General features: G+C 40.1%; 1 protein-coding gene across 3 annotated transcripts in view; it reads right to left on the bottom strand.

Moving 5' to 3' along the window:
• The window catches only part of EIF2AK4 (eukaryotic translation initiation factor 2 alpha kinase 4), an 87,326-nt gene that overhangs the window by 49,911 nt on the left and 17,329 nt on the right, over positions 1 to 20,086 (bottom strand). For all 3 annotated transcript variants that reach the window (XR_013993324.1, XM_081048150.1, XM_081048151.1), the window contains exons 4-11: positions 17,626 to 17,778; positions 15,972 to 16,052; positions 13,893 to 14,041; positions 11,777 to 11,892; positions 7,456 to 7,613; positions 5,972 to 6,507; positions 1,512 to 1,618; positions 739 to 896 (exon numbers count right to left, since the gene is read on the bottom strand). Coding sequence is in view for 2 of the 3 variants with exons in the window: in XM_081048150.1 (XP_080904276.1) it covers positions 739 to 896; positions 1,512 to 1,618; positions 5,972 to 6,507; positions 7,456 to 7,613; positions 11,777 to 11,892; positions 13,893 to 14,041; positions 15,972 to 16,052; positions 17,626 to 17,778 (1,458 nt within the window). In the remaining variant the exon portion in view is untranslated. The remainder of the gene's footprint in view (positions 1 to 738; positions 897 to 1,511; positions 1,619 to 5,971; positions 6,508 to 7,455; positions 7,614 to 11,776; positions 11,893 to 13,892; positions 14,042 to 15,971; positions 16,053 to 17,625; positions 17,779 to 20,086) is intronic.

Here is a 20,086-nt window from a genome sequence, read left to right as displayed (position 1 = left end):
TCTGGGGGGGTGTAAAAGTCCTTCCACAGTAATACTAGTCATGCTTCCAAATAATACTCTCAGAATCCTAAACAGACATAGGCCTTATTGATGGTGGGCTACTTCTTATGGGCAAGATGACATATTTTATATGGATTTAATATTAGTCTGGGTCTCCTAAATTCAAACAAAATACTTAAATTATATTAAAATAGCTGAAATCTCTTTCTAAAGGGGCAGATAATAATAAAAGTCACCCAAATAGACCAGAATAAAGAAAGGCAGACCTAACAAGAGCATACCTTAATAATGTATCACAAATTTTCCATCTCAATAAAAACTGGAAAATAAAAGCCATTAAGACCATCTAGGGCCATTTCCCAGTTGGAATTCCATCTTTTAGTTCTAACCTTGCAGCCCTTTTATCTACAGCAACTCTGAAAGCAAATGAGAGAAAAAGAGTTTTCTTTCTAAACCAAAGGACACAAAAATGTTCTTAGTGTAAAGGTCTTGACTCTACTTGCAGGGCTGTTATAATCACACGGTTTTCATGTCAATGCATCAAGCAAGGAAGAGGAACGATGCACTCTTAGTGTCTAGTGTAACTTCAAACCCTTTAACTTCATGAAGGTCATCATAGTTTCAAATGGTCGAATTCACTTCCCTCCCCCTCTCAAAACAGAAGCCAAGTCCATACATCTGAAGAAATGGAACAGAGTAGGAGCTCTAAAAGGAACTGGGGACAACTATGTATCACACCTTGATGACAGCTCCAAAAGCTCCTTTGCCAAGAAGCTGTAATTCTTCAAACTCAATGAAATAGCGGGAAAACTGTCTCTCTGTCTCACTGAAGAATGCAGCACTGGGTAACTGGTTGCTAGGAATAACGGTCTCAATGTAATCTCGTCCTCCAGAATCTGAGATAAAACAAAAGACAAGAGACAAATGAGGCATCGGAAATACAGGAAGAGCTGCAATGTACAACAGTGATTCAAGCGCTAGAAGAAGGGGCCCCAACCAGTAGTTTGAAAAGTGCCTCTTACCTGGCAGACCCTTTAATACTTTCCTCACTTTGTCCTCCTTAAAGTAGGTTGAAATATACAATTCGCCCAAGTTTACAGGTGGAGGTAACTGAGACAGAGAGCAAGGAAATGACTGCACAATAGAGCCAGAACCCAAGCCCAGGTCTCCTGATCCATACCAATCTCTACCGAGGTCCCTTAAACTTCTACTTTAGAAGCAGCAGGGAAATCCAGTTACGTGGTAATAAGGGTGACATGACAAGAAAGGTTACTAAACACTAAAAGGGCCTACACCAATGTATACTCCCATCAGTAAAGACTAGAAAAACCGGGATGGCAAAACAATTCCATGCATATACTACCCATTAAGTGAATGGATTTATGTACAGTTCAGCATAAAATAGGTAAAATAAATGATCCATAGAGTCCTTTCCAGTTTTAGGTTTATGTATACTTTCAAAATAATTTATGTCAAGAAGTGAATTTAAAAAAGAATGGTAAAAGACTCACCTTCAGGACTTTGTTCCAGTAAAGGCATTTTTGGCTGAGGATTTATAAAGCTGTGTTTCAATAGCTGCTGAGGACTCCATCTTTCTTTGTCATCCAGGCAAACACACCTCAGTAAGAGGGAAGAAAGAATTTATATGCCGAGTACCAGGCTGGGTATGAAGGGAGAATCAAAAACAAGTACGCAGTAGCCTCCCCTTATCCACGGTTTCACTTTCCACGGTTTCAGTTACCCATAGTCAACCATGGTCTGAAAATATTAAATGGAAAATTACAGAAACAATTCTTAAGTTTTAAATTGTGCGCTGTTCTAAGCAACATGATGAAATCTCCCGTCGTTTCGCTCTGAGTCATCCCTTTGTCCAGCAGGTGCACTACCTGCCTGCTAATCACTTAGTAGCCGGTTATCGGATAGGCTGTTATTGGTGTTACAGTGCTTGTGTTCAAGTAACCCTTATTTTACTTAATAATAGCCTACTATATACAAGGTCAATAGTAGCCTACTGCTAACTCACAGTGCCTGCGTCATTTACCTCACTTCATCTCAGCACGTGGGAAATTGTATCATCTCACATCATCACAAGAAGAAAGGTAAGTACAGTACAATAAGATATTTTGAGAGAGAGGTAAAGAGAGACAACATTCACATAACTTTTATTACAGTATATTGTTATAATTGTTCCATTTTATTATTAGTTACTGTTAACCTCTTACTGTGCCTCATTTATACATTAAACTATCATAGGTATGTATGTATAGGAAAAAAACAACATAGTCTATGTAGGGTTCAGTACTACCTGTGGTTTCAGGCATCCACTGGGGGTCTTGGAACGTATCCCCTCAGAGAAGGGGGGTAATACTATAGTTTCCAGAGGCAGAAAGACTTAGCCTCATGGAACAATTTTTAAACCACCTGGATTGCACAAGTATGCTATAAATTTTCACTCCCTTAATAGTTTAATGTCTTGCCATGGTAAATCAAGCCTTTCCGGAGACCAACCATAAAGCTTCCCCCCACCCTCCCCAAAAAAGCAAATAAAATAGCTGAGCAGGGTTGAGGCCCAATACAATAAACTTTAGATAAAGCCTGTTCATTACAGTATGAAGTTGGTAACAATTAAGACCTACTTTTTTAAAGTCCCACATTTATCATATACTACTATCTTTTAATTCTCATTCCTTGAACCTCTTAACTGTTTATTTTCATTTTTTAATGAATGAAAACAAGCCATACTTTTAACCCAGTGGTTCTCAAAGTGGGGTCCCTGACCAGTAGCATGGGAATTTATTAGAAATACAAATTCTATTCCATCCCAGGCCTAGCAAAACAGCAACTCTGGGGATTTGGGCAGTAATCTGTGCCTTAACAAACTCTCCAGGTGGTTTCAATCCAAGATAAAGTCAGAGAACAACTGTTCTAACTTATCTAAGCTCTTTGATTTTCATAACAAATGACCCACATAGCACCACTTGGTAGCACTTGACTCCGATTATAAACAATGTATTTAAAAGAATCAACCATCGTTCTGAATTCTGGACTTAAAATCTATACCTATGAAGTGGTGACAGCAACTATCATGAAGCACTATGTCAGCACTAAAAAAATGAAGCACTCCTAACTTTATATTTTGAAAGGGGAAGAAAAGATGGTAATAAAAGCATTTGTATGAGATACTGTAGTTCCCTAAATTTAAAATCAATTTTTATTAATAATTATACGAGCAAAATATAACTTCTCCTTGCAAGTACTATTAAAACATTACTGATAATGATAAAGTCTTTGACAACCATACAAACAAAAGATACAGTTTGGTTTTGTGAACACTGATTTAAAAAAAAAAAAAAAAAGACATCATCCTGTACCTATTATTCTACAACTTGCTTTTTTCATTTGACCATGTAAAAAATTCTGCACCCAATTCCACCGTGGAAGGTGGTGTCCAAACCCAAGAAGCAATTCTCTGACATTAGCTGGATATCTAATTCTGACACTATTAAACTGGACATAGCATCAGATCCCATAGGTTAAGGGTTCACCTTTACAAGACTGCCCCCCACCCCCACTTCAGATGCCAATAAGCAAGCCCAAGTTAGTTACCTGAGCTCTGACCTTTCAGCTATAGACCAGAGATTCCAATGACCTCCTCCCTGGGTTTATTTGCCAGAGAGGTTCAGAGAACTTAGAAACATTTTCCTTACTAGATTACTGGTTTATTACGAAAAGACATAACTCAGGAACAGTCCGATAGAAGAGGCATAGAGCAAGATCTGTGGGAAGGCAGAGCTTCCACGTCCTCTCTAGGCACGTCCCTGTCCCTGTACCTCCACGTGTTCACCAACTTGGAAGCTCTCCGAACCTTGTCCTTGTGGGTTTTTATGGAGGCTTCATTACACAGGCATGATTGATTTTATCATTGGCCACTGGTGATGTATTCAACCTCCAGTCCCTTTCCCCTCCCCAGAGGTGAGGGGGGTGGGACTGAAAGGGCCAACCCTCCAATCACGTGGTTGGTTCTCCTGGCAATCAACCCCAATCCTCAGGTAGTTCCAAAAAATCACATCATTACCATAACAAGATACCTTCACTGCTCTCAAGGAAATTCTGGGAGCTCTGTGCAGGAAATAGGGACAAAGACCAAATATAGGTATATTTACTATAAATTACAATATCACACCATGTGTCTTAGAGATCTTTCTAAGCTTGTACTTAAAGATCTTTTTGAATTTACCAGAATTTTACACATTCTCCTACTGTTGGACATTTAGATTATTTCCAACTTTTCACTTGTACCAAAAATGCAGCAATGAACACCCCTATATGTGTCCTGTGGGGTTTCTGAAGTATATTATAAACTCTACCTCAACTGTGACAGTAATGTGATTGATATCACAATAAATCTGGATCAAGGAAATAATAAAGCTTACCTAGAATGAATTATAACTTCAAGAGATTTTTATAGCCACCAAGATTTCAGTTAAAAAGACGAAATTCTCTGAGCCAATAATTTTGGCATTATAATAGCCATAAATAGCAGAGGCAAATGCTAGGTCCAGCTTTAAACCAAAAGGGATGAATGCCTGGAAAGTTACATATTAAGTCCACAGTTCCCACTACCCAGGATGGAGGTAACAAACCCTGACTCAGCACCACCACGTCCTAGGCACCACTGGAAGCACTTTACAGGTGTGAGCTCATTTAATCCTCACAACCACCTCCTGAGGTGGCCGGTGCTATTACCCCTATTTTACAGGGAGGAAATTCAGGGGAGGCAGTGGAAGTCATTCAGCCAGTGAAGGGTAGAGGTGGGATGTGAACCCAGCCGTCTGGCTCCAGAGTTTGGGCTCTTCCCCATCACAGAGACTGATTTGAAACAAAACCTTTCTCCAATGGATGTTCACCAATAAGCAAAAATGTAACTATAAATGAGATGTTGCTATACTTTCATTGTTTGTGATGGGTAAGACAATGAGTGACAGGAAATAACAATATGGATTAAGTCAAATGGGAAGTGGGATAGATGGGACTAGGAAAAGAAATGTGAAGAGTAAAAGAAAAGAAATGTAGGGAGTAAATCAAATGAATTAAAACAAATGATTGGGAAAAGAAATAAGGTAAGAAACAAGACAGATTGTTAGGGAAGAAACCAGTCCAGGTCAACTTCTGCTGAGAAGTTGGACTAGGGGAGTATCTAGAAAAACCCTAACTGGAGGGATCTTATTTCACATTTAACAGAGAAACAGAGAACCTAGGTCTGGCTTGGACTGAAAATAGAGGCAGGGCTAAACTTGAAAATACTAAATCGAAGGACACGCACAAAGACTTTAGGCCCAAGGAAAACCTCTCAGCAGATTCTCTCAAAGTGGGTAAAATTTGGCTCTGTAATGAAATGTGCACCTGTAATTTATAGGTGTGGAAAATCCTTTGGCTAGAGCAAGAAAATCATTTGCATTCTACAACTTGGCTGAATGAGACATTGCTAATGAAGAATGGTTAAGAACTGGGGGCATAATTCCACTCCGGAAGCTGATTTCTAAATAGGAAGCCTGTCTTTGACCCCTTAGGAACTAACATTCTAAATAGGAAGCCTGTCTTTGACCCCTTAGGAACTAACAGCAAAGGCAGACAGAAAGGGTCTCCCATTGGAACACCTGGGGCATTTCTCCACGTAGCCATCTCCATTGACTTCCTAGAGTATACCAGGTGGTCCCCAAAAAGTAGCTTGAAAATCTATTATATTATTAAGCCCAAGTGAATTTAGGCAAATGTGGGAGTTAAGGGCACAAGAAACATAAGCAAGAAAACAGAACATATGTGGCTGGGAAAGGATTGGGAGAACAAAGAATTATCTCTAATCCTGTTGCCACTTTTCAGCTTATAAACATCACTTAGATGGTTTAACAGTCAAGCACAATCAAAAGGACAGGAGTAAAGTGCAATTAGAGGGAATCTCAGTGCTACTTACTTCTTTAGGAAATCTTGGAAGTCAGCTGGTAAGTCACTAGGGATGGTCACAGGGTACTCTGCGTATTCTTGTCCTTGGCTGAGGGAGAGCAGCAGGAGGCCAAGATGCCAAACATCCCCTTTCTTCCCCGTTTTATATGGTAGGGCACTGTCACTAAAACGGACGCGGGTTTGCTCAAACACATCCTCCTTGCAAACGTCTGCTAGGCGTTTAGAAATGCTGTAATCTGTAATCTTGATGGTGCCCTCTGCGTCCACCAAGACATTTGCTATGCTCAGAACTTTGTGCACCACAGAATTGCTGTGCAAATAGTCAAGGCCAGACAAGAGCTGAGATGCATACTGTCGAAGCTGATGCACGGGGATGGGGCCTGAGTGGCTCAGGTGTGCAGCAAGGGAGACCCCATTAAAGTGCTCCACTAAAATGTGCACCATGATGGAGTCGTCTTGCTCTTTGAGATTCATTGCAAAGTAGCGCACCACATTGGGATGGCTCAATTTTACCAGTGAGTTGAATTCTGCTTCTGCCCCTTGAATCTGATAAGGAAAAACAAAACCAAACAAAAACACCAACTAAAAACAGTAAGATAATATTGGGTGGATCAGCATTAACTAATGTTTCACCTCAAAAGTGAAATATTTAATAGAAAACGTACTTTCAAAGGAGAGAAGAAGGAATATGCCCTGAACTGAATTCCCCCTTAAACCGTATGATCAATGTAAAGTTCATAAAGATGGAAAAAATTTAGTTAATCCTCAACTTCTTTGATCTCAAAACCTAGTGTTCAAATACTATAAACTTAGTGAAGAGCTTTTAAAATTTCTTTTGTGATAGGGCCACCAGAAAAAATAATTTTAAAATTAACTTTTCTGAATATAAAAATTCACTGTCAAAATTTTAATAAGTACTAATACAAAAGAACCCTCCCCCACAAATTAGCCAGGTGGTCACCACCCAAAGACAACTGTTATGATTTTGGTGTATTTACTTACAGTTTTTCTTCTATCAAAAATACACACGTATTTCTAAACACAAAGTTTTACCTACTGTTTTGTAACCATTTTCTTATGTAACGCTACAATACTCAATATTAAATGTTCTCCTTAAACTCGGTGTTATAAATTAACTCTAAAATTCTCCAGTCCTCTAGAATTCAGTTTTGAAGCAATATTTCAAAAGATTGTAAAAACCATGTGATTATGAAATACTATGTAATTCTAGTTGGAGAGATGGCTATTAATGCTATCATAAAGACTGAGAAAGGAGGTTAAGAAAGCAGCTGCAAAAGTTTGGATCATGTTGTGAAAGTTCTGAAAGCAGCAGCAAGGGGCTGAGGAAACTCTGGTGAAGAGCTGGTCCCCAGCCATCCCTTCTGGTTAAACACATCTTTACCATTCTGGATTACCTTTACTAGCCAATCAAATGCAGAACTGTTTTGTTTAGTGATTAAGCCTTTCGCTTAGGGAGCCATCTTGGATGCCTACCTGCTTTTTGTACTTATCAATCTTCTCTTTCTCTTGACTGGTAAGGAATCGGCCCATTTTTTTCTGCCACTGAAGGACCCACTCATACAACAAGACAAAGTTGCCAGTGGCTGTTTCCAAAGCATTGTAAACTAATTTTCCAAGCTGCTCATCACTGCCTGCACATTAAAAGAAAATGTATTAAATCTCACTAGTACATTTTCTGGGGGGATAAAAAAAGAGGGGATGTATATATTAATTCGTTCAACAGTGGATACCATGTGCTTGTAAAAAATATGATTTCTTGGAATACATGCTCTTTTGTAACCAATTTTTAATATTTAACAATATACCCTGAGCCCTAAAATATTAATGACTATAAAGGGACAAGAATCAACAATGAAATCTTAGTATCAGACCAACGTTTCTTTCTAGTAGCCAGTATTCACAATGTCCCTTCCATAGTTCACCTCTGATGACTGTGCTATGGGTGCAATAGGGTACCCTCTCTCACACAGCTAAACACCCACGAGAGTGACAGAAGGAATCTGGAAATAGGAACACTCCACCGAGATTACTCCATCAATGTAGACTGGCGTGCACAGTAAAAACCGATTTTAGGAATTTGGAAATTTGAAAACATCAGTGGTTTTCTAAACACAAAATTTGAATATGCTCAGTAAATACAAACTGGCTAATAGTTTCGAGGGAAGGAACAGCAAATGACAGTTTACTCTGAAGCTAGAAAAAGACATGTTTATTTAGTGATAGGTGTATGGTTTTCACTTCTACCTAGAACTAAATTTCTGTAACACCAAAATTTTCTTATAAAAGTCTGTATTTCTTTCTTTGAAATTTTGTATCAAAGTACAATTGACACATAGTATTATATTAGTTTCAGGTGTACAACATAGTGGCATTTCTATACCGTGTGATGTGATCACCACAATAAGTCTAGTAACCGTCTGCCACCATTCAAAGTTATTACGATATTATTGGCTATCTTTCCTGTGCTGTACATAAAAGTCTGTATTTTCATTAAAGATTATAATAGAAAATTACCAAAATATTGGAAATGGAGAAAAACACCACCCACAATTTCACCATTTTATTTCTCTTCTAGTTTCCTTTATTCTTTTTCCCCCCTAATGCACCAAATCATTATGTAACAGGGTTTCTCACCCTTGACACAATTGAAATTTTGGACCAGAAAATTCTTTGTTGAAAGGAGCGGTCTTGCGCACTGCAAGATGTTAGCAGCATCCCTACTCTCTACCCCTTAGATGCCAGTAGCACCCCCACTCTGGTCTCAACCACTAAAAATGTCTCCAAATGTTCCCTAGGGAACAAAATCACTCCCAATGGAGAATCATGGATATATAGCATTCTTTTTCTCTTAGTATATAAATAACAGTTTTCCATGATGCTGCATTGTCTTCACAAAGAAAAAAAATTTTCAAAGAAACTGATAATAATTTTTCCATTTAAAAAATGAAAAGTAGGGCCGGCCCGGTGGCTCAGGTGGTTGGAGCTCCGTGCTCCTAACTCCAAAGGCTGCCGGTTTGATTCCCACATGGGCCAGTGGGCTCTCAACCACAAGGTTGCTGGTTAAACTCCTCGAGTCCTGCAAGGGATGGTGGGCTCCGTCCCCTGCAACTAAGATTGAACACAGCACCTTCCGAGCTGTGTCCGAGCTGCCTCCCGGATGGCTCAGTTGGTTGGAGCACATCCTCTCAACCACAAGGTTGCCAGTTTGACTCCTCGAATCCCGCAAGGGATGGTGGGCAGCGCCCCTGGCAACTAAGATTGAACACGGCACCTTGAGCTGAGCTGCCGTTGAGCTCCCAGATGGCTCAGTTGGTTGGAGTGTGTCCTCTCAACCACAAGGTTGCCGGTTCGACCTCCCACAAGGGATGGTGGGCTGCGCCCCCTGCAACTAGCAAGGGCAACTGGACCTGGAGCTGAGCTGCGCCCTCCGCAACTAAGACTGAAAGGACAACAACTTGACTTGGAAAAAAAAAGGCCTGGAAGTACACACTGTTCCCCATTAAAGTCCTGTTCCCCTTCCCCAATAAAATCTAAAAAAAGAAGAATATAAGACATATAAGACATAGGACATAGTGGTCTTAGCAAATATACTTTGGAGAAATGTGGCTGAACTAGCTCACTGAGACTTTTTATCTGAGAAACAGTTTTTACTTCACAGAAATGCTTACAATTTAAGAAAATTTAGTTAAAATGATCTGTTATGCTACACATAAATAACACCTGATGTTCTTAGCCTACGAAAAAACTGACATTTTAAAATTTGTCAACCAATGTGGGATCTAAGCAGTACACATTAGAAACACAAGATATTACGTTTATGGGATAAAGTATGATATTATTTACATAAATCTTAGTTAAATTTGCGCATTATACAGTGCAGTGTCTTGCAATATTTCTTCCCAATTGGGACTAGGTGGGTATTTCTTAATTCCTGGTTACTTTCGGGGTTGTTTTCTGGTATTATAATTTTATTATTGCCATCCTCTACCTGTCTCTTTTTGGTGATGGGGATAATAAAAGGGACAAAATAACATACTGCAGTGAGGCTAAAGGAAAACATGTTACCAAAAGAAGTCTAACTGATACTCTATTATGTGCGAACAATCATCATTTATAGTCTCTTTAGTGCTTTATCCATGAGGAAGCTCTCAATTCTCTGTAGTTCAAATGATTTTAAACAGCAAAACAAATGTTCATTAGGTGATCCTTTATAAAAACATTTCATAGAAAATTAGGACATTTTAAAACTAGACCCGTTGTGAGAAAACAAAATAAAAAATTTACATAGTTGTCTAATAAAAAACTTTCAGATTGCCAATGTGTCTCCTGATGAGGGTCTTAACTAAGGTGAATCTATCTAATGAATACTGAGGAGAATAAGAGACCTAGTTAAGGTAACAAGCAGTTAATTTCCCTTCCTGATCTCCCCAGATTATTAAAAGTAGTGAGTTTTATGCTGCCAGTTCATGAGACTGAAATGCCTGTGAGTCACAGATAGTCTAAAGACCAAAGCTAGTCATCTCTACCAAAGTCTTGAACCTGCCCAATGGTTGCTTTGTCTGAAGAGGGCAAGCCCTGCATACGTGCAGAATCCTGCAAGGTCTAGGCTGCTTTCAGGCAGCCAAGGTTGAGTATCCAGTTCATAAACTAGTCAGATATTTGGCTTCTTCTCCCTCCACCTGCTGCCAGGGAGTTCCCTTGCTTATTTGCATCTCCTTAAAGAGGAAGGGAAAAAGACTCTGAAAGAAAGCAAACTCGATTTCGACTTGGGTAATCTGGCTACCGGTTAGCTCTGATAAAAATACCCATGGGATTGAAAAATTAAACTTAATTGTCGAATTTATTATATGCAAGTGATCCCTAAACCAATTAGTGGCTTTATCTGTACGGTAGATAAAAGATGACATATGTTTAAGGCAAAGGAATAGATACTGCAACCCAGATTTTAATATAAATAATTCAAATCCCAAATTGCTGAACTGCTTTACTGCAAATAGCCATCAATAGACAAAACTTCTAAACAAGGCACAAAGAATAATAAAGTGGTTTTCCTAGTCATGGACAACATGCTAAGCAGGAAAATGCTTAGCAGATGGAAATCAACTTAAGAAAATGGGCCTTGGTCATTAAAGATCACAGGAATTAGAACTCATTTTGTTATATCTACTTTATGAGTAATAGATGCACACGATAAAAAATTCTACTGATTCATAATATTTCAACCATTTTGGCTTCAAAAAGCTCGATTAATTATAATGGTGACAAACTTTAAATTATCTTTCTAACACTATTTCCAAGACCCTAGGTTTTAATTTCCACCTTACAGAAGGGGAAACCTTGAGTGAATTCTCATTCTGGTCATTAGTAATGGGAACTAGAGTGACCAACTACTGTGTTTCCCTGAAAATAAGACCTAGCTGGACAATCAGCTCTAATGCGTCTTTTGGAGCAAAATTAATATAAGACTCGGTCTTATAGTAAAATAAGACTGGGTGTTACATAATATAAAACCGGCCATAATATATAATATAACATAATATATAATATAATAAATATAATATAATATAATATAATATAATATACCAGTCCTATATTAATTTTTGCTCCAAAAGACGCATTAGAGCTGATTGTCTGGCTAGGTCTTATTTTTGGGGAAACATTGTATTAAGGACGACTTAACAGTCTTCCTTGGACTGTGCTGGGCCAGATGACACAAGTGTCTACTCTACCCTGTAACTTCATGATTAACTTTTATTGTTAGAATAATTTAAATGAATTTAGCTAGTTTACTCACCAATACACTTTCCTTTGTACACCATAAGCTGATCAGGATTACCGATAGAGAAATACAGGATTTCACAAGAGCCAGGAGAATCTTCACCACTATGTAGAGAATACTGACGCTCTTGCCTTAAAAATAAATTTGGACAATGATTTTCTTTTCAACTTAAGATTAACGCAGGAAATTCTTGCCCCTACATTTCCTCTTCTTTACTAGTCCATTTACCGTCTAACATCTGTCTTTACTGGGAATTGAGTTGAAGTTGCTAATAGGAAAGTTATTCAACTTGCTCACTCCCCACAGAGGTCTTCGGTCTTCTCCACTTGAACTCTACAGACCCCTAACTCTAGAGCTGTGCTGTCCAATATGGTAGCCACTAGCCACATGCGGCTACCGAAATTTAAATTAATTAAAATTCAGTTCTTTAACCATCGTAGCCACATTTAAGTACTCAATAGCAACAAGTAGCCAGTGGCTACCATATCGGACAGCATTGATATGGAACATTTCCATCATCACAGCAGTTCCACAGCAGTGATTTAGCTCAGTGCCACACTGATGCCATAATCCCTTCATTTCCATGCATGTGTACATCTGGAGAAAGCTGAAAAACAGGAGGTGTTGGAGCTCTACAAATTTCTGGTCTCCACTTGGGCCCCCAAACCACTGAATGCTTATCCATTCTCTTGCTTTGTCTTTGGTCGATAGGTTGATACTTTCTGCCCCATTCCCTCTCATGACTTCTCCAAAACAGTCAAAGCCCAACTCCTCCTCCCATCCTTCCCTTTCCTACCTTTTTTCTGAGTGGGGAGCAACAGCTGGACAGCTAGATTATAATGCAAAATTCAAGAATCAATCGGGAGGCGGGGGCTGCAGGGAAGAGGCCAGGGAGAGAGCTCCTGATGGTCAGGATTGAACACTTGTAAGAAATGCTTTGATGGGACACATGGACAGATCTCTAGAAAGCAGCCCCCTCACTCTTAGAATGATCTTGATTTCTCCTTTCACTGAGAACATGAAGCAATGAGGAGTGAAGCCCACATTTTCCATGGTCCAACCTACAAAGTTACCTGAATCTGTAGCATTCTTTCTCTTTCCCAGAATCTAAGAAGGGTCAGCTACCCTGTCCCGAGTTCCATTCCCTAGTCTCCTCTGGGATCCTGTCCCTCTCTCCTGATGTTCAATCTGTCCCTCTAGATTAGTTCTTTCCCCTCAGTCTATCCATCTCTCCCATCTCTTCTGGGACCCACTCAGTCTTGCACCCTGCACCCTCTTGTTCTTCGTTTTCAAACTTCTACACTTGCTGTCTCCACTTCTGCCCTTCTGTTTACTCCTCATACTACTGTAATGTCAATAAAACTGCCACCTCCCGCCTACCCACTCTCTAACTTTTCCCTTTGGTTCTTTTATTTTGGTTCATGGCATAGTCATCCATTCTGTTTCAACAGTAAAAAATGTGTGTGTCTCCCTACCTGAAAATCCATCAGATTTCACTATAAGTTGTTTCACGAGGTCTGAAAATTAAGTTTGCGAACTCATCCTAGAAAAAGTGCTACATACCTCATTGCTGAATGTCACTATGGTCACGTTTGAAGTACTCCCCTTGGGAAGCTATGCACCGATGCCAGTGCATAGTCCACCCTTCAGAGCAATTTTGGGACTCTTTCTGGAATGACCATCAGAGCTGTTGTTGTATTAGCCTTGATGTCCTGAATGTCATCAAAATGTCTTCCTTTCAATATTTCCTTTATCTTCGGGTAAAGAAAGAAGTCATTGGGGGCCAAATCAGGTGAGTAGGGAGGGTGTTCCAATACAGTTATTTGTTTACTGGCTGAAAACTCCCTCACAGACAGTGCTGTGTGAGCTGGTGCATTGTCGTGATGCAAGAGCCATGAATTGTTGGCGAAAAGTTCAGGTGGTCTAACTTTTTCACTCAGTCTTTTCAGCACTTCCAAATAGTAAACTTGGTTAATTGTTTGTCCAGTTGGTACAAATTCATAATGAATAATCCCTCTGATATCAGAAAAGGTTAGCAACATCGTTGCAACAAATTCACAAACTTAATTGTCAGACCTTGTATTCCTTCTACATGTTTCATTCTTTCAGATCAGAAATCTCAGGAACTTACCTAGACCTTCCAGAGGAGTTGGTCCGATGTTTACCATTTCCTACAAAGTCGGGAGAGCCTCCACGTAGAATGGCAGATGTTCTGTGTCCTCCCGGGTCCTTCCTAGAGTTATCATCTTGGTTTGATAAACTAGCTATTTCTAAACGTTCCTAGAAAAAGGAAAAGTAAAACCTACTTTAAGCGTCAGTCATAAATGCAAGACAATCATGGTATATAATTATGAATTCAATAGAGAGTGCACATTTTATTTAAGCTGAATGCTTTCAAGTGTAATAAAGTTGAACTTGCTTTTAAAAATTTAATGCCCAAATATGTACTGGTTCAAGAACTGAAGGCCAGGTTACACTTTCAAGAGAATGTGTATTTATAAATGAAAATACTAGAATCTTGGAATATGCATGAAAAGTTAGAAAGAAGAGCGAGAGGAGAGAAAGAAAGAAGGAGGCGTTCAAAGAGAGAGCAGAGGGGCGGACAGGTGGTTCAGTTGGTTAGAGTGCGAGCTCTAGGCAACGGGGCTGCCAGTTCAATTCCCACATGGGCCAGCGAGCTACGCCCTCCACAATTAGAATGAAGTCAGTAAGCTGCTGCTCAGCTCCCAGATGGCCAGATGGTTCAGTTGGTTGGAGCGCGGCCTCTCAATCAAAGGTTGATGGTTCGACTCCTTGACTCTCGCAAGGGAGGGTGGGTTGCACCCCGCTGCAACTAACAACGGCAACTAGACCTGGGGCTGAGCTGTGCCCTCCACAACTAAGATTGAAAGGCAAACAACTTGACTTGGAAAAGTTCCGGAAGTACACACTGTTCCCCAATAAAGTCCTGTTCTCTTTCCCCAATTAAGAGAGCAAGAAAGAGAGAGAGAGAGAGAGAGAGAGAGAGAGAGAGAGAGAGAGAGAGAGAGAGAGAGGAGTGGCTGACAGGAAGGCGGATCAGACCTAAGACAGGAATGTTGGTGGAAACAGGAATATCATCTTACATTTTGTACACAGCTTTATACATTCAGAGGGCAGTGAATTTATCTGTGGGAATAATTACATGAGACATAAAGGAAGGCATCATCAGTCCCATTTTAAGGCATGAGGAAAAGGAGTCACAGAGGGTGTCACCCAAAGGTCAAAGAGGGAGGCAGTCAAAAGGCAAAGCTTTAAGCCAGGTGCTGCTTACTTATACCTCAGTGCTGCCCTCCCACTACACCTCATCATTTCCTTTAGGTTAAATGCTATAATTCTATAATTTTATAATTCTATAAAAGAGAATGAGTGATATTTTCTCTGGATTTCTCCAAACATGTATTAACTGGCTTTTGGATGAAGCCGGAGTCAGGAAAAATATAGGAAAAAGGACATTATCCTTTTTCACCACTGCTTTTTAAACCTGCTCTGTTGAATCCTTCTTTTCCATCACTGAATGAAATATCAAAACAGATCTATATGGTTTATATTCACTATTCAGTAGGAATAAATTGCTTTATTTTGCAAGTGTTAAGAATTCCAGGGGTGGCCGGGTAGCTCAGTTGGTTAGAGTGTGTGCTCTTAAAAAGGTTGCTGGTTCGATTCCCACATAGGACAGTGAGCTGCGCCCTCCACAACTAGATTGAGGACAACCACTTGAGCTGAGCTGCCACTGAGCTGCTGGTGGGTGGCCGATGGCTCAGTTGGTTAGAGCGCATGCTCTTAACAACAAGGTTGCCGGGTTCAATTCCCACATGGGATGGTGGCTGCGCCCTCCACAACTAGACTGAAGGACAATGACTTGACTTGGAGCTGATGGGTCCTGGAAAACACCCAATAAAATTAAAAAAAAAAAAAAAAAAGAATTCCAGTCTGGGTTAATTATCGAAGTTTCCATTTCTTCTCTCCTTCGACTCATTTGATAAATGACTGTAGTTACATAAGCCTAAGTCATCTACAGATAACATACAATTCTCAACTTTGCTTCCTGTTTGGGGATCCTTTTAGTGCTTCGCTTTAAGCTTTACTACTGATAGTAAAACAGGAGAGGAAAAGATCATTAATAGCAGTAAGGAGATTTTATGTTTCGTAAAGTGTAAACTATTTCAGTATGGTAGAATTGATAGAGTACCTGCTTAGCCATTTCTTTCCTTTTTTTCTCTTCTTTTATTTCTTCTTTCCTTTTCTGAATCTCATGAAGGATTTCACGTTGCTGAAAAAAATCACATTGCCATCAAATGCCAGTCTCTGAAACCTTTGCAACATATAAATTCTGAAATCACAAAAACTCTTGTGATTTGAAAAAAAAAATGAAAAAGCAAGAAATTCAAGCCCTCCTTTCCTAATAGACCTGAATATATAGAATCTTAGTACAAACTGTGGTTATATCCGTTTTATCAAGAGTTCTTACGCAATAGGCATTCCCATTTAAAAAGGTATCAAGGCTGTGTGGGGAGGGGGCACTTACCCCCCTCTTCATGTTTCCACGTGGAGAGACTTTCACCACAGCAGTCCTGTTGGCTTGTCACTTCTCCCCACACTTGACCTAGTCCCATCTCTTTGCTGTCTGCTTATCTGCGGAGAGCATGCACTTGGGCCTGTTCTCTGCTATGAGGTGTGGGGCCGACGTGGGGCAGTTGGGTTGAGTTGCCCTCAGTGCCTGAACCCACAGTGGCACAGCCACCACCCCCACACACGCCACAGGCTGTCAGCTGCGTTCTCCAATCAGCTTTCTCAGTATTAAAAGTGGTATTTTGATCCCAATCCAATTGCCTCACGTATCTATTGCTCAATTGGATCTGAATGTAGGTAGGGAAGAAATAATGTGTTTTTATGAGTCTCTTAAATTGTCAGATTATAATATCAAAACCATTAAGAGACTCACCACAAACTGTAACAGCAATAAAACAAAATGAAAAAGCATACCTAGAACTTATATAGGTAGTTACAGCAGTACACCAAAACAAGATTTTTAGCTAAATATTCACTATCTTCTAATAAAAATGTGCCTCCCTAAAAAACAATGACTATAAGAAGCTTTAAATTTTAAATGATAACTAGGCTACACAATTAAATAGGAGCTAAACAGTAAGAAAGTGAATGGGATCCACAAAGAGACAGTATTAACATAAGCACAGGATGAACAAAATGAAACAGGAAAAAAAAAGGAAAAGCAGGAGAAACAAAATCCTAGAAGTAACTACAAGAAATAGTAACATCTATAGGATGAAAACCAGAACACCTCACCAACTTAAAAATTGAGAATGAAATTGAGATGTGTATATTGACTTTGATTAAAGGATTTTAAAAATAACACAGGAGTGTATATCCTTATGCAAATAAAGAAAATACAGATGGTTAGTGAACATAAAAATAGTTCAGTCTCTGCCTTTTGCTACTTATTTGGACATGCAATACTGGCCCCACAGAGGGAAGAAGAAAACAGCCTCTAAAACTCGGTGAATTCCTGCATAGCTATACACGTGCAGAAAGAACACAAGAAGATTGGTTAAACTGACTTCTTTTTTCTTTCTTTTTTTAATTGAAAGACCTGCACTAAGGGCCTTAGGGGCAACATTGATGTTTGTTGGGAGGGAACAACTGGTAGAATCTCTCAGGTCCTCTTAGTGCCAGTCCTGTCACATGAATCCACAGTTCTTGATTCCAATGCTAAGCAAAACATAAATAAAGATAAAAAAATGTGTATAGGCAGAGACACAGTTACAACCTATGGAAGCTCGCAGTCCTCCGCGATGGTCACCTGGGGTGGGTGACCAGGGTCTCACCTCTTGCTCCTCTTTCCGCTTGGCCTCTAACAGCCTCTGTTGCTCCTCCTGAGCCCGCCTTTTCAGCATTTCTTCATGAAAAGACTTGGGAGGGGGCTTGTTATGCTCGCTGAGAAATGACTTCACGTGCGAAGCCAGTTCAAATATCATCACCTAAACATGTAGATGAAAATCAGCCACAAATGGTCAAATAATGGGAAGATGAGGGCCCAAAGGAGAGACTACAGAAAAACATGCAGGCAATCAGAGACCCAGTTACAATAGCGATGCTCATTTGGATAGGACACGCTCTGAATTAGGGACATGAAGCAAGCACAGCAGGAAAAGGCTTTTACAGGGCTCATCTTATCATGTTGTTATCAAGACAAATCACTAGATAAATAAAAAGCTTCACTTGTCTTTTGTAGTCCTAGTTGATTTACTGGCATTTTCTGTATAATAAATCTGATAAAATGTTTTTCTGTACCAATAAACCTAATAAAATATTTAAGATTGCCTGAAAGTAGAAAACCTGTCTATGTAATGACAGTTAAACAGAGAACGGTCATTGCTAACATCAGAGCTTTCATCTGTCCACACAGCATACTGAAAATGTTCTACAGGGGTACGGAGGCAGATGTTTAAAGCTCTCATTATCTCCCTGCTAGTAATGGGCCAGGAGGAGGCTGATCAATATCAACAAAGCATTTTATTTCCACTTAGGAATGCATTCACAAGACAGTACAGAAGAAAAAAAGGCCCCCCTCTCAGACATTCTTTTTTTTTTCTCCCCCCTTGTTCCGCCTCCCCCCCTACTCTGGTTCACGCTGTTGTTTCTCAGTCTAGTTGTGTAGGACACAGCTTCCTGGTCCATGCTGGCATTATGAGCCTTGCGCTCTCCCCCAGGTGAGGCAGTTGGTCACCCTTTGGCCGCTCATAGCAGCTCACGGCAGCTCTCGCCCCCTGCCGGCCACTCATGCCGGCCACTGGCCACTCCTGGCAGCACACAGAGGCCCACACAGACCTCTGGCTGCTCATGGCAGCCCAGCTCCAGGGAGAGCCATTGTTCACAATCTTAGCTGTAGAGGGCGCAGCTCACTGGCCCATGTGGGAATCAAATTGGTGACCTCGGCGTCAGGAGCTTGGTGCTCCAACCACCTGAGCCACCCCCACCCTCAGACATTCTTTATGTGACTATAGGAAGCCACTTTCCCCTGCTCCTAGGAGTCATAAATCATAGCGGGGCTGGTAACTCAATAGAACAGGGTTTCTGGGACCCTACACTGACTAACTACCTCATCCCCAAAGAGGTCAAGAATGCCACACTCCTTCTGCAGATGAGGACCACCATACTGAGATTTCTTTATCCTCAATTACAATCAAGCAGCTTAAAAACTATATCAATTATATGTTCAAAACAGTGTCTAAAGGGACTAAACAGGGTGGTCAATAACAGAAGTCACTGTATACCAGAATGTAAAGTTAGTTCACTTGCTATTTATCTTTCCTTCAGGGAATGAATGCAAAGAAACAGCAGATATACTTTCACTGGATATACTTTCATTTACCGTTGAGACACACTAGTGTGGAGTCTAGGAGGCAAGCTCTTCTAAGAAAAGTTCTTTTAAAGAAAGCTGGGAAAAGTAGGCAGTTTCTATTATGTCGAAGGAAAACCACTTCTATACTAGAAAGGAGCCAGGAGCCAAGCAGTGGAGGGTTTTTCTTTCAGTTTAATTTATTAGCATTTTCTATACAAATCTGATAGAATATATAATACTAGCTGTAAATAAGAACTACTTTCAAAATTGACAACTGTCCCTCTTTTCCCCACATATCTACAAGGTTCCCTGTCTTGCTTCCCTCAGGCTTCTGCTCAAATGTCACCTATCAGAGGCTTCTCCTGATCTCCTTATTTACAACAGCCACTCTCACTCTCGCAATACACATCTAGTCAGAGTTCTCCAGAGAAAGAAAACCAAAAGGCTGTATGTGTGGGGGCGGGGAGTGAGTGAGAGGGAAACGGAAAGGGAGGGAGAGAGGGAAAGGGAGCGAGAGATTATTTTTTCAAAGAATTGGTTCATGAAATTATAGATTTATTAAGGGTGGCACATCCAAAGGGTAGGCTGGCAGGCTGGAGACCCAGGGAAGTTAATGTTGCAGTTCAAGTCCAAAGGCCATCTCCTGACAATTCCCTCTTTGCCTTAGTAGTAGGGAAAAACCTGCCTTAGACTAAATGCGGCTCTAGTCCTGCCTAACAAAGCTTAAAACCCAAATCCAAAAAGATCAAACTGGTTCAAGTAACTTAATCATACCCCACAATAAAGCTCAAGTACATAGGAATATAAAAATATCCAGTACCCCATAAGGTAAAATTACCAGACATATAAAGCAGAAAGAAAATATGACCCATCCTATAAGAAAAAGCCATCAAAACCAACCCAGAAATGAAAGAGATGATAGAATAAGCAGATAAGAATATTAA

This window comes from Rhinolophus hipposideros (genome assembly GCF_964194185.1).
Source record: "Rhinolophus hipposideros genome assembly, chromosome: 5".
Taxonomy (NCBI): Eukaryota; Metazoa; Chordata; class Mammalia; order Chiroptera; family Rhinolophidae; genus Rhinolophus; species Rhinolophus hipposideros.
This window is presented reverse-complemented; position numbering and strand designations above follow the sequence as displayed.